At 36.5% G+C, this 15,427-nt stretch overlaps 1 protein-coding gene across 1 annotated transcript; it reads left to right on the top strand.

Annotated features, from left to right (window-relative positions):
- The first annotated feature begins 3,059 nt into the window (after positions 1 to 3,059).
- On the top strand, positions 3,060 to 14,399 carry LOC146139346 (uncharacterized). The gene is made up of 11 exons (XM_083391737.1): positions 3,060 to 3,450; positions 4,059 to 4,198; positions 5,792 to 5,977; positions 6,475 to 6,542; positions 7,932 to 7,993; positions 8,065 to 8,187; positions 8,293 to 8,448; positions 12,344 to 12,418; positions 13,060 to 13,291; positions 13,746 to 13,886; positions 14,176 to 14,399. The coding sequence occupies exons 1-11, from the start codon at positions 3,373 to 3,375 to the stop codon at positions 14,358 to 14,360; spliced, it is 1,446 nt and encodes a 481-aa protein (XP_083247863.1). The 5' UTR covers positions 3,060 to 3,372; the 3' UTR covers positions 14,361 to 14,399.
- Positions 14,400 to 15,427: the final 1,028 nt, after the last annotated feature.

Genomic DNA, 15,427 nt, shown 5'->3' with positions numbered 1-15,427 from the left:
TCGGAATAAGACCGAAATAGGACTAATACCCATAGTCGTATAATATCGTCTAAATCGGAATAAGTCCTAACCTGTCGAAATTAGACCTAAATTTCGGAATAAGGCCTATACAACCTTTTACCTAACCTCAAACCCAACCCCTAAATTCCTCACGAACTCCTCAATCCCAACCCTAACTTAATATTTAACCCCACTCACTACCCACCACTTACCCCAAACAGGGGAAACAACCCAATGCTAAAACAGCGGCGACTTAACAGCGCCGTAATCGCCGTTCAAAGCAGAATGCCGAAACGTTGACATCCAATGTCAAACTGATGACCCCCGATCATTCCATACCCTCTCGTTACATTTTTAGGCATTATTGTCAATTTAGGCCTGATTTCCATCAACTTTAGGTTTATTCCGTCAGGTTTAGCCATTTTTTTCGACGATTTTAGATTTAATTATATCGTGGTTAGAAATCATTTGCTGAAAATTTATACTCCTGTTATTGAGTTAGTTACAAAGATGTTTTAAAATTTGACTTCCGGCGATTGAACGTAATAGTTCATGGTTTTATAAATTAAGGAAAGTTTACATTGATTATTGCATAGAGTTAAAATGTCTGCCTTGATGCATCATTTTCGTTATAATCTGCTGTGCAAAGTACAATTAAAAAACACAAGTAACACACATACGGGGACGTCGCGGCACCCCTGACATGGTCTCGCGGCACAGACGTTTTAATACCTGGTTATATTGATATTTAACTAACGCTAACCCGCACCCTAACCCAAATAATATGCGTTGTGGTATGCGGTATTATTATTTGTTTCTTTGCATAACTTTTCACGTACAATAGTGAAAGAGTGCCCATTATTTGATATCGGTACAGACGACCGAATTTTGTTAATAAACAAATGACATTGGTATTGGAACAAAAATACTAAGTATAGGACAACAATTTTATGATAAAATCGCTGCTGAAGGCTCTCGCTACAAAATGCGCAACCGCCGAAGTTCGCTCGAAGCGCGTTTCGCAATGTCGGGAATTTCCGCAAACGAATGACGTCATGATAAACTCAACCTGACAAGGCGTGGGCCTAACGTTTGGTTGGATAGCGAGCAGGTGGCTTAGTGCGCACTGAACCACAAAGCCGTGCGTGGGCGGTTGGGTAAATGCAGCTTGTAGAGCACTGTTTCTCAACCTAGGGGTCGCCACCCAAACTTTGGTCACCGTTAGGATTGGATGAGTCGCCGACTACAGTAGGTGAAATTGACTAGACTTATTGAAATTGGTTCTGAGAAAGATATCTCAAACATATGAAAAAGTACATCAGTGTTGTTGTGACTTAAGCCATTGTTTTTATACGAATCAACTTAATTCTTTTGGCCAAATGACTTGCCTTGACTATATATGTATATATCTATAATTAAATTAAAACCTCGGTTATTTTAATTCTAAGCTAGTTTGTAAGAAGCATGTATTGGGTCCAAAATTTCTCAGTAGCAAAAATGTTGTTTTTAAGCATTGGTAGAAGTATGCACCTCACGCAAGGAAAGGGCAAGAAAATAAATACGAATGTTTTCCCGAAAAAAACAATTTTGGTCTTAATGAATTCATTCTTACCCTTCAATTGGACTTCATTTTTGTAAAGAAAACTTTAATTTCCTTTAAATACAGCTTGTTCGTTACTGATTCCAATTTCGCCATGCGAACTATTGTCCAGGATATTAGTAGATAACCAGTTTTAACAGTGTTAACACTTTTGTCGCCCATGGCATGACTTGGCAGTTGTTCAATAAGACTTGCCCGGGATTTTATAAATAACTTGTTGACAACCTTGAAAAAAACATGTTGTTTCCAGCAAGTAAAAGTCGTTTCGTCGGTGTGCAGGGTTATCGCTCAGCGTAATTTACCGCCCGGTGATTCCCCTACCATTGTCCCGCGACTAAAAACTCCTATGTGCGGTTTGAGGTCCAGAGTGTTCAGTCGCGTGACTAGAGATGTAAAAAGGTTGTATGATATGGCTGCCAGTTAGAAGAGACTTAAATCTTAAGTTTTCAATTACATGGAAGCTAGTTTATATGGCAAAGGGGTAATAACGACTTAATTCAGATGCTATCTAAATCGATATTTAGACCTTAGACGACAGCATTTCGAAATCCAGATAGTTACATGAAGCCTAGCTAAAAATAAAACACTGCCGAACAACAGCTTGTTTTGCAATGATAAAAAGTGGCCTTATGTTTTGCAATGATAAAAACGGCCCTAAACTTTTACATTTATTCAACCGTTTCAAGCAATATAGCCTACTTATGTAACTACATAAATAAGGCAATTAGCAGTTAGTACTCAAAATTTGCGGTCTCGAAGTACAGTCAGTTAGGCAGCACCACGCTGTCATCGAGAAACTGTGAGTGTGTTTCAAAACTAATTTGGACACAATTTCAAAAGCAGTGAAAAAATAAACCAAAGTTTTGTTATTCGGTCTGGTATATGGATGGTGGGTAAATATACCCTTTTCAATTAAAATCTTTCGCTGTTGGGGTATTTCAAGGAATAGCCTTGCTAGGAAGGAGTAAAAACGAGAATCATCAGAACGACCAGTCAAGAAAGGGTAATCGTTTCGCGATGTCCTGAGACACTTAGGAAAACTGTGTTTAGGTTGAGAAGCTTTTTGTGAAGATGCATGAAGAAACTAGCTTTATAGCAAGCAATACTAGAGGCACAAATAGTTTATCATCGCAAGCCGAGCAAACAACGCTGCGCTAAACGTTCGTCTTTTGTTAAAGTGTGGACAAACACTTGAGACGGCTGGATTGTAAGCCTCAGACAACCTGCAGCGAATCAGCCAAGCGAAACTGAATGAGACAGCTAACGTAAATGCCTTTGCCGTATAAAAGTAAATCAACTGGAACCATACATAGCATGTGGAGGCTCTTTAAACAGCAACGTCAGAGAGGTGATTACCATCACACGAAAACGTGCCGGTAAATGGATAACTAACTCTCTCTCGTCGTCAACTGTTAGTTGCTAATGTTATTGCTGGCAGGTGATGCTTTATCAACCACACCATCTTTTCTAAATGTTTCTAAATTACATGGCGCTTCAGCTTTGTCAGTTTTAGAGAATACGTATATTGTTGATTACACAGCCAACATTGTACAAGAGTTAGAGTTAGAGTAAGGGTCAGGGTTTGTTTTGTTTTGTGCACGTGATATTTCAGTATTACTTACTCTGTCATTTTTGTATTGTGCCATTCAAGTTTTTATTCCAGTTTTATAACTAACATAAAGTGCTTTCCATTATTTAAATGATTCTTTATTTAGATGAATCTTCAGTAAGGGATATGATTTTCACTACATTTTGAAATTGCAAGTTAAAATATGGCGTCAAGAATACAACCAGCAGTGCTGTTTCTCTACGCATCATTCATCCTAAGTGCCTTTATAGTTGCGCGCGGGGTAAGTACGGAGAGAATTTACACAGAAAAAATTTGGGGCAAAGATTACTAGCGTTAGATTTTTCGCGTTAACAACTCGACTCTCGAGTCTAACTTCGAGCGGTAAAGTAAAGGCAAGTCCCAGTCCGCTTCAGCCAGAAAAACCGAGTAAGTCAAGTCTCACGTGTTTAGCCCCGACATCTTAAACCAAAATCCCACATATCCGGCAAAAGTAACCGGGAAAAAGGGTCATACATAGGTCAGTTAGTAGCACTATGTGTTAAAGAGATACAATGGTACCGAGGTGGTACCAACGTTAAAGTCCGGTTTGCGCTGTTTAATCGCCAGAGACTCTAGCAAATATAGACATATCTGACATGCCGTGACCCAAACATAGTATATGGATATATGACTTTACTATTTTCAAAAAATTACTAAGAAAAACCGGCGTTCTCTTCGCAGGTAGCGTGGTACAGAACTTAGAATTAGGTTCAGGGTTTGGTTTGTTTTTGTTCCAAAGTTTATTGATATCCATGAAGGTTTTCCAAATATCTTTACCGCAATCCGTTTGACAATGACAGTTAATTATTTTAAGTGTGACATATTTTTTTTTTTAATTCATGGGAACAGGTTTCAGCTGTTGCAGAAGACGACAACGACCCTTGTCCTAACATCAGAGCAACTCCGGAAGGATGGAAACTGCGGCGGGTTGGAGAGGAGCATTTATGTTGTGGATGCCCCTCGGGATACAAATACGTTCGACCCTGTATGTAAGTACATTTACTTAGACGTAATGCATTTCGAAGAAATCATTTCATCGACATTTGTGGACAAATAGGTTGTTTCATTTTTAGTGTAATGAAGAAAAGTATACAAAAACTGCAATGTATGTTTTTTTTATAAATGCTTTGTTTAACGCTTTTCGTCGGTCCATCACAACAAACTTTTATGTAGAAGGCTAAAAACAAGAAATATTGTTGTGGATTATTGCAGTGTTGTAAACAACACATTTTAAAGTGATTCCCAGCCAAGCCATTCGCAAATGAGCTGAAGTCCATTTTGAGTCACGTCAAGTCTGAGTTCAGGTCACTGACAAAGCAAGTCAAATCCGTGTCACAGCATTGTCATCAAAAACAAATATATCTTGAAAAAACTGGTGGACGGGGTTACTTCTGATCGATAGTTCGCAAACACCAAAAATTGAACTAAATAGCAATTTGATATTTTATTACATTAAATATATGGCCTAAATAACTCAATTTTACTCAACTATACTTCACCAAATCACCTTAATTCAAGTAAGGTCTTTGCGTAAATGTCTGAAGTCCAAGTCAAGATGTTTGTATGAATGACTGTAGTGAAGTAAAGCCATTTAGCCTGAAAGAATGAAGTGAAGTCATTTGTAAGTCAATTCAAGTTATTAGCGCTTTGTGTGACTGATATACAGCACATTAAAGATTGAACGACTTGCATGATTTTGTTATGACATTTTCTTTCGACTGTGCACCAACATTTGTCAGCATACATCAGTCCATTTACTTCTATGATATACCTAATGTTGGTTCATCTACAATATTAGTTGCTTCAAAAGCGGACAGTGTCATCTACAATAATATTTGTCGAAAACGGACAGTTTGACATATGTTATGTAGCTATTTGACCTATTTTATAAAGGTGTAAGCTTATGAAACAGTGTAGGCCTCAGGGCATCTCCAAACGTGCGCGAATGGCAGACAGGCCAAAGTGGAATTTCTCTTTACTATTTTGCGCTACACAAAGTGAAATCGAGCTTTTCCCGTCTTTGTTTGGCGTCGTCTCGGAATGCCTCTCTTCAGTTCATCAGTTCATTAGCGCACTTGTTTGTTTTCTCAAACCTTAACAAACATTGGGAGTGTTTATTATAACGCTTCACCGAAACGATATCTTGTAATTGTTGATTGCTAAGAATCTATTTCCAACGACTGGGTGTCCTTTGACCACCACCGTGTTGATTACATTGCAGCTTTACATGAGACTTTTACATTTCACGAGGGTAAAAAACGATACCAAAACAGGATGGGTCAATAATCCGACAAGCTAGTTTTGAAGAGGCCCAGTAAACACCTTAATAGGTTTTCAAACGGCTGTAAAGTAATATAACAGGAATCGCCTATACCGGAGATTGGCCGACGTTACACGAAAAAAAAGATAAAAGACAGCATCCCAACCCTGTTCAATTAAATAAAAAAAGTAAAAATGCCGATGGGATTTGATAAAAGACAAACTGAGTTTTGTAATACTGTGTTGCACTGAACTCATTGGTCAACAAAGGTTTGCGATGCAGTTAACATTAATGTAACTTTCAATCCCCAATTCCGTTACAGAAAGAAAAAGTACAACACAACAGTGTGCGAAATCTGTGAAGATGGCACCTTTTTGGATAAAACGGCACATGTACAAACCGAGTGTATCCCTTATCCAAGCAAACCTACAACAACAACAAAAGTAGCCACAATAACAACAACCATAACAACGACAATAAAGCATAAAACTTCTGGACAAACTACCAGGTTCGTTATGTTGTATAAGTAGTGTTGTAAACAAGTCAAAGCAAGTCAAGTCATTTGTTCAAGAGACTGTAAAGTCAAGTCAAGTCATTTTTCCCAAAATACTTAAGTCAAGTCACGTCATTTGAAAACAGAGACTTAAGTCCATTTAGAGACTGACATTAAGGCTAGTCACTGAATTAAGTTATTACAACACTGGTTGTAAGGAAAACAAATAAATTAGGCATTCGTTAAAGTGACACAATTTTAATAGCCGAAAGTTGCAAAACTTTTCATGTAGTTTGTTCCTTGTTTTGTTAAGAAGATAATGTGGTTAATTTGGTTTGTTACTAAGTTTTGCCTCAAAAAATGAGAGCAAAACTTCAGCCACTACAACAAAGTTTTGTTGAACTGTTATCTAATTACGTCAATACAAATATCCTCATATATGATTTTTTTAATTTATCTCATACCTTTCCCTTGTAAAACGTTGACAATAATGAATTTGTGCTTTTAAACAGTCTCGAGTTGTCAAATATCGGAAAGCGTGGAGGTGATTCTTCAAGTAACACGCTGATGATAGTTATTGGTAAGTAAAATAATACGCTCCATCATCAGGGGCAGATCCAACGCAGATTTATGATACTTTTTACCTATTTTACCTTTATAGTGTACGTAAATTCAAAACTGCTTCGCGGTTCCTGCGAATCTTATTTCGATATTTATATATTTACCCGTATTTCTGCCTAAATGTACCGTGTGTATCATAGCAACTCTCCCACAATTTTCGAAACTAATCCAATACATTTTTTTCCGCGCTTTGCGAGAATGTTTCACGTCTTCCAAATATGAACTACTAAATTAATCTATTAAAAGCATTTATTTTTTTGTAATTGTATCCTAACTAACTTCACTTTAAAATTATCAATAGAAACGTAGGCTACTATTTGTTATTATTGCGTTAGGCGCAAACTTGGTCTACGTGCAACTATATCTTGTCTGTCCTTATGTCAGGTAAAGGTCTATTAATTTTTGGTCAACTTATCTCGATTGCCATACGCTACGTTTACTCTAAATAAAAAGTTGGGCGATTTAAACATGATACTCATGAATTTGTTGTGTTTTTCATACCCCTCAAACACAAAAGCATCCGCCACTATCCATATAAATGTAATTACACATGCGCCTATAATAGGCCTACCATATGTCCTCTTTTAGGAGGATTTGTCCTCTTTTCTCAAGAAAAGTGAATGGTCCTACGAGGACGCTCAAAAATGCCAAATTGTCCTTTTTTTCGCATTTCAAGTTAGTTACTTATACTTTCAACAGGACTTTTAGGCGAGACGTTGTATTTATTTCCAAGAAAAAACTGTAGCCACAAAGCATGCTGAATTGCTGGTTTAAAAAAGGTTTTCTGACAAATTTCCCTACCAGCCCTACCTTCCTAAATGTTATTGCAAACATTGCGCTAAGAAAATTGCAACCGAACCTCACATGTAAAAAGGCCCATTAATAAAGCAAAGGTGAGTGATTATTCACTTTAAAACGTAGGATTTTCTCTTCGTAGCCGAGAATCCTAAAATAACCGAACATCCCCAAAATAGTATAAAAAATCAACAAACTCAAACGTAACAATTCTACTTTCGTTTTACTTGCCGGCAAAAAAATGTCCTCTTTTTGGGTTCTGAAAATATGGTAGACCGAGTCTATGAAAGCTTCGTAAAGTGTTGTGCATATGCCAGGAAGAATTAAGCCACCAAAAATCTTTTAAGATAAACCGCTGGAACACGTGTTAGTGATTTACCTGACAATTATAAACATTTCGAGAATCAAAAAAACAAGTTTACTTTATTTAACCCAATTGATACTTTAGAAATGACTAACAGATAAATCCATATGTTTTTTTATACATTGTAAAATAAATCATTGTGTGGTGCCATACTGTTAAACTTATATTATTGCATTATGATTTTTTTAGCGGTGCTGGTCACGATTCTTTTGGGTGTTATAATGTTTCTCATCTGGCGATTAGTAAAAAAGGTAAGCAATTTCAGCTCTTCGACAAACAAAATTTCGACCTTGCCTTCATAAGTTCTTCACATTTTTTGAAGTGTTTGAAAAAAAGGAGAAAGACAAATAATGTGGAAATGGAAACTATTTTAGAAGAAAATCACAATCAACGACAGAAAACTTTCCATGACGGCATGCCTAAAGAGAAAAACGAAAATAGAGAGGTATAGCTTACAAAATACAAGCTATCTTTGTTGTGGAGAGTGATAACGTTTCAAAACTTTGATTGAAGCATGAAAGCGTATATAACTGTTTGGCATTTAATTTAGAAAAATGATAGGACTACACAAGATCAACATCACAACGACTCTATGGAGGAAGAAGAAAAACTTTTACCGGAAAAGGGGAATTCGCGCAACAAAAGCGATAGACTTGATGACGGCAAGAGCAAAAAAGAGATACAACCGGAAATTCGTAAGGAAAGTGTAAGTTTTCTTCATGTAATCTTTTGCTGTTTCCTCGCAAACTTTTTTATGTGGGAATGGTTCAACCACTTTTCAACCAGACTTGGTTTAAATAACACATTAGCAAAAATAAGACATTAGCAAAAAAAAGGGACGCTGTGTCTTTAAGAATAGCAACCAACGCAAACTGTAATATCTCGCATTTAATTTAATGCTAGAATTGCTTTTTGGGTGTATATTAATGTATAAGTTTGGTTGTGATTGACTGAAAGTTAAGTAACGGCTATTTGCCAACAACAAATATCTTAAAAATAATTTCCAGGAACGAAATGCAGTTGTGTCCATATTTGTAACTTATGGTATTTAAGTCAAAATATGTTATGCTTCAGTGTTAGCAAACAATTGAGTCACGAGACTTTTTTGATACGATGACTGCAAATGTCAGTTCGGTTACCGTTTACAAAAACTGTTCAATTAAGACATTAAAACAGGGGTTCTTAAACTGGGGACAATGGACCCCTTGGGGGTCCGTGAACTGATATTAGGGGGTCCATGAAGGCCTAATTAAAGAACTAGTGTATACCTAAAGTAATTAAATTTTAAAATAAAACACTTTAATTCAAAATTAAACGGTTTTGCACTGAATGTATAGTTAGACTCCATTTAACTTTCACATTTTTCGGACCGAAATAACAAAGTCATGAAGTCTATTTGTATTGTGACGTCAATTGGTGACGTCATTTTGGAGCATTTCTTGTCTACCGGGGTCCATGCAAAGCAAAAAAAATTTTAGGGGTCCGCGGTAAAAAAAGTTTAAGAACCCCTGCATTAAAACATCAATTTGTCTTCCTGCTGTTTTAACACATAATAATTTTTAATATTTAAAGATGGTGGTCAACATGCGAACAGATGCCGATGAGCCAGCAGAAACCAAGGCTACGTTACCAGATGGAGATTGCGTTACCAACGACAGTTCTTTGAACACCAGCAACCCCCAACCAGAAGTTTTACCAGCACAGCCTAGACCAACTGAAAACGTGAGGCAGCATTATGCGTTTCGTTGACAATTACCAGATATATTTTTCTAAATTTGAAGTGTTATTAGATGTTTATGGACTGTTTACATTTCCAACGTGGGGGGTCATGAATATTATATTTTCGCTTTATATCTCATTTTTTTGTTTCAGACATAAGTGTCTGCCAGACTGCCAGTGACGTAAACAAGTCATTTAAAATTTTAAGTTCCAGTTACGTCATTCGTAAAATAACTAAAGTCGAAATCTTTTTGAACTTAAGTAAAGTGCCATTCAAGTGATAATTAGAGCAATTCAAGTCCTTGTAATAAAATTAAACGTTAAAATACTAAAATTGGGAAACTCGCTTGATTACAAGTAGTAACTCAAACGAAAAACAATAACACAATACAAAGCAAGCAATGTATTTTATGTAGAAAAATTAAGATAAATAAACCAATTTTGTTTTTTAATTCTCGATGAAAACATTTTATTTTAACCCAAGGCATTTGTCCTAAAGACTTAAGACAAGTCAAATCATTTTTCCCAATATACTTAATTCAAGTCCAGTCATTATAATTTTTAAAGGGTGACTTAAGTGCACAAAGTCATGTCTGAACCACACTTTGCAAACCTTAGATATAACCCTTTATTTTCAACGGTGCGCCTTCAAAAAACCTACCGAAAATCAGTTGGCCTGGCCCTAAAGGGACTGTAATCAGTGGTCGGATTCATCCGGTTCGCACCGGTTCTATAGAACCGTCTCGCGGAATTTTATGAGATCAGCGAACCGGTTAGCATTACTGGTTACTGTCAATGGATTTTTGCATCTGATTTCATACATTGATTTTTTGAGATCCAAGTAGCTTACGTGTTTGTTTTTTTCAAAATGTGCAATGATCGCACCTAACGGTCATACATTGTGTTATTTTTTATAATTGTAGTCATTTTTCCTTTGTGATGGTTTGGCGAAAATTTAATTGTTGCGTCATAAGTACAAGTCAGGAGACGACTGCTGCTTTTTAGTGAGGCTGTTAGCAGTGATGGCCCTGATGGGATTCAGCCGGTTCGCAGTTGTCAACATTTGCTTGAACCTGGGGTTGCATCCTGTTTTTGCAACTACTTCAATTATTTTACGGAAAATAGACTTTCGTAACAGAACCGGCTGAAATATATTAGCCGACTTTTGTGATACAACCGGCTGACAAAAAAATTGAATTCCACCGCTGACTGTAATGCAAGCTAAAGCCAGACTCGAAATATCAATGATAATATTTCTATAGGCACCCAGTATATTATAAGATTTCCGTAGCTGTTGATTAGTGCTTCCTCGAGGCTAGATTACAGAAAATGTTCAAGTTTTCATGGCCCAGTTGTTTTTCATTTACTTTAGTAAACAAACAAACTGCAAAACTCAAATTTTAAAAATTCAAGAGAAACCAGGATCAGACATTTTTAAAAGGAATATATATTTCGCCAATACGGGAATCGTCAGTTCCTTAGAATGGATCTGATTGTGGTACCTGGTTGTAATCGTGATTTTAAACTTGGAGTTTAATTGTTTGTTGATTTAACTTTTCATGGCCTAGTTGTTTTTCATTCACTGTTGTTTTCTATCTAGAAAAACACAAAACCCAAGGAAAAAACTGAGGAATGTAACCTTAAAGAAACACAGCCAATGTCGCCGACATTGCCAGCCGGAGATTGTTCTACTAATAGTGGAACACCGGACAGCAGCATTGACACAAGCAGCAACGAACATGATTTATTTTCACAACCTCCCCGCACCAACCTTGATTTACAAGTATGGCGTGGCTTAATGGGTGTATTATATCACTGAACAATACCTATTTCAACCAAAAAAAACATTGCTATTGGCTATTTATTACAACATTTGCTTGTTACTATACACACAACAACGCTTGCGTTTATACACACTATTGGCTATTTAATACAACATTTGCTTGCTGTTATAGTCCAGTGGTTCTCAAACTGAGGTCCGCGGTCCTTTTGGGGTCCGCGAGACAATTTTGTGGGACCGCGAAGCACCTTACAAAAATCAACATGACACTCCTAAAGAAGAAATTTTTCTATGCATTAAAATTTTCAGGCAACTTACTTTTCCAAACAAGCTGATTAGTTGTTTATTCACGTTATTGTACGCTTCGAGTTAAATTGTGCCTTGTGACGTCATAGTGTTGCATTGTGCTAATGGGAATTACGTTTTTACAGCTGCTGCGTTGCCACTGTGAGCTGTACGGTAACGGTTTTAAAACTGTCCATGATTGCTTTACTTAAATAACGTGATTCGTTAGAGGTTAACAAAGCCGAGCTGATAGCAAAGAAGCAAGTGCACCCGTCCCATTTTGATACCATTTAAAACAGCGTGTTATTTTGTGTTTATATGTTTATTTTTTCAAGGGACCGTGAGCAATTTAAAAAAATTTGGGGGGACCGTTGCGTAATTTTTTTAAAAAAGTTTGAGAACCACTGTGTTATACACAAGTAAACGTTACACTATACGTTTGCGAAACTCGATCAATCGATATTATAAACAGCCACACCGTTTTTCTTTTAAAATAAGAAAATATTTCAAATAAAGGGCAAATAGCTAGCCCAAGCAGATAAACGCACTATTACAAACCGGCAGTTAATATTTACCATGCTGTTTAAGCGTAACAGTAACGCTGGATTATAGGACCAAACTATTTTCTTCGGAGGTCTTAAATTTTGTGTGAATAACCTAGGCCAGATTTGCTAACATAAACCATAGTTACTACTTCGTCGTATCTGGAAATAACCCTTCGTTTTGACATCCCAACAGGGTTTCCTAGAAGTTTAATGGCGCATTACTTTAAATTGGCAAATATTCTACCCTTACTGTGTGATTACATCGAATAAAGGTGAACAGCGTGGAAAGCGGCATATTGTTGAACGAGAACACTGAAAGCCTTGGATCTCCTACGAGCCCCACGACGGTTGGTTTGAGTTTTGATTATTTCACATATTGTCCTAGCATGACCGCGACAGGGTACTAACTGGAGAAACTCACAAATATTAAACAATGCTGGAGTTAGCGTTGATTTAAAAACTAATCAAAACCCATTTTGTAATGTATAGACTGTTTAGTAAAATCATATAGTCTAGTTATAACTGGAAAAACTCACAAATAATAAACAGAGCTAGACCTAAAGGGAGCGTTGATTTAATTTAAAATACATTTAAAACCTATTTTGTAATATATAAACTGTTTAGTAAAAACAGATAGGCCACTTAAAGCATAAAGGTGTTTTTTAAAATTTGCAGAAATATATATTTCGCCAAATTAAACATCCTTAGTTTTTCATTCAAATAAATAAGACTCAATTAGAAAAAAAAAACTGAAAATGCCTATGGGCTAAATGTATTTATTTTTGCAAATTTTAAGAAACGATGTTATACTTTTCTTTGTTTTCCGGTCTATTTATTATCAAGTCTTAAAGCAAGAAGCTTTTGTTAACATTTTATTGTCAGCGGAATATATCCCAAATAATTTTATCTGTTATAGTTATCGGAGTATCACGCGCGTTGTAATCACGGAAAGCATATGGCGAACTGTTGGACTAAAACAAATTTCCAGATCGAAGAACCGACAGAACGTCTTTCGTCGATCGAATGCAACTACGACAAGGAGGTAGACGACACCAGCGATGGTAAGGCTTTCGACCCCGACTTCTATCAAGGAAAAACGAGCAACACAAAGCCATTCCTCCTCGGCCCAACACATTTCAACGACAACAGAAGGACAATGTCTGCTGCTGCTGCTGTATGCGACCCTAATGCGTTGAGAGATTCGGAAAACAACTTCACTAGTAAGAATATCCTACAAAATATCGGATCGTAGCCGATACCCGAAAATTCTTTAACTCAAGTGGCGGTTAAATTGCGGTTTTTAACATTTAATTTTCCCATTTTTTTTTTTTTTTTCTAATTTTTCCCATTTTTTTGTTTTAATTTTTTCCCTAAATACCCGAAGCTAAACGGTAATAGTGGAACTTGTTCGATACTAGGGTAGTATCGCTGCCTACCTGCTACCAAATTAGTATAGAAATTTCAACTATGATTGGCTATCAAATACGGGAATTCTACATATAAAACGTTTCTTTAAAAAATAGCTGGTTGGCAATTGATAATGGTAATTAAACTTCTCAAAACCATACTGAAGCCTAAGTGTATGCTTGGTGAAATGTGTTGCAGCCACGTTAAACAAAACAAAAATGACTTTAACATTACATGGCGACTTATGATCACTAAGTATCTTTTCAGTCGTTCGGATTCAAAGCTGTCTGACTGAGATCTTCCAAATTGACGAAGGAGTTTACATATGCAAGGAATTCGCCATGCAAATGGCAAAAGACTACAAATTACCAGAAGAGCACCTTGACAACCTTAAGAAGACAAAATACAGTAGGTCGAACCTTGATTTGCTTCAATGGGTTATCCTATCGCATCAAGCATGATCGCTCACCCAGTGGTCTTCAGGGGCCACAGGAATATAATATTTTAATTATTTGCCAGTTAAACACATAGGCTATTTGTGGTTTTCGTGCTTACTTCCCTGTAACATATTGTTCTAAAGGTAGAGGGGGCACAAAAAGAGCTTATTAAAAGTAGCAACAAATAATGAAAGGTTGACAAATTTACTGTATAAGTGTATAACTTTAAACCTATCCCTGAAAATATAATATGTGTTTAGCGGATGCTGGTAAACTGCTTGCCGATGTTATAAAGTACATTCACAACACAAAGGGAAGACAGTTTCGAGCCGATGAAATCTTCAAATACTTCATGGATAAAAATCAAGGACTCTTGGCAGAAGTCGTTCAATCCCGAATAAACGAGCATCCGATAAGCAAAGGAGCAAAACATCACGCGATCTAAAAAGCCAATCTAAGGCTTCTTAGGTTTTGCATTTCCACCAAATGACATTTGTTGAAAACTTGAGAGGCATATTTCTAAAAGAGATGTATGACAGATCAATACACCATCTCTGTGTTTATGAAGCACGTTGCATTAGAACTATTTTAAAATATTTGAATGCATTGAGTGTATACCTAAAAAAAATTCTCTTTTCCTATCTGAACCATTGCCAATATTGTTCCAGTATCCTTAGTTTTTAGGGTTAATTGGTCAAAAAGGTGCAAAAAAACGCATTTAAAAATGTCTTTTTATAAAACGCTGAGAAGCACTTTTAATAAGTTTGTAACGTCAAATAACATTAAACATGTGATATTACAAGGGCAGTGAAAAATCACTTGGGTTTTTGTAAGAACAATGTAAACCTAAGTGACGCTTTTTCTTCCGTTGATACTTAGTAAATTAATTAACAAATACGGTAAGGTTGAAAAATGAAACTACGCCTTACTGTCATTTCATTCTCGAAAAACGATTTAAACACAATTTCCAAATTTAAGAAGTTCGAAGAAGTTTTTGCAACAACCTGTTTTCTTATAAATATCCGATAAACACGATAAGGCGTTTCGAAGATTAAGAAAATTTTGGCAATAAACACCTCCTTGCGGCTGGTAAAGCTCTAAAATATGTAAACACAAAAACCCAAGGAAAGAAAACTTTAAATCGTTAAAATGCCGCAAAACCGGCGAAATGGGGCATATTTTAACGCTCTCCATCAGCAGCACGATAGACAACATAGCGTGCAAAATGCTTTTCAGCCAGCAGTGGTTGTACTTGTTTGTCATCTTTAACGGCCAGTTTTTCAGGCTTTGGTTAATGGCTGCACTCGTAGTTACTGGAGCGTAAAGCTTTGAGCTTCAACCAGCCTGGGTTAGAAATCAACTTTTAGGCTAGGTCGTAGCAATATAAGTGCAGCTTATTGGTGTCTGATACACAAAGCAAGGCGAAGCGACAGTCTTACGTTTATAAATCGAAATTTAAAAGAAAAACAGTTTAGCAAGAAAATGTTTAGATTGAAATACCAGGTTTAAAAA

The sequence above is a fragment of the Ascidiella aspersa genome, chromosome 6, assembly GCF_963924565.1.
Source record: "Ascidiella aspersa chromosome 6, kaAscAspe10.2, whole genome shotgun sequence".
NCBI classification, from domain to species: domain Eukaryota; kingdom Metazoa; phylum Chordata; class Ascidiacea; order Phlebobranchia; family Ascidiidae; genus Ascidiella; species Ascidiella aspersa.
Note: the sequence above shows the minus strand (reverse complement) of the source record. Positions and strands in the feature narration are given on the sequence as shown.

What these genes read in the sequence shown, in the direction of transcription:
- LOC146139346 (XM_083391737.1), top strand. Translation starts at nt 3,373, where the DNA reads ATGGCGTCAAGAATACAACCAGCAGTGCTGTTTCTCTACGCATCATTC. An exon ending in CCTTTATAGTTGCGCGCGGG is followed by an intron (nt 3,451 to 4,058) that starts GTAAGTACGGAG and finishes TCATGGGAACAG; the next exon opens with GTTTCAGCTGTTGCAGAAGA. An exon ending in AAATACGTTCGACCCTGTAT is followed by an intron (nt 4,199 to 5,791) that starts GTAAGTACATTT and finishes ATTCCGTTACAG; the next exon opens with AAAGAAAAAGTACAACACAA.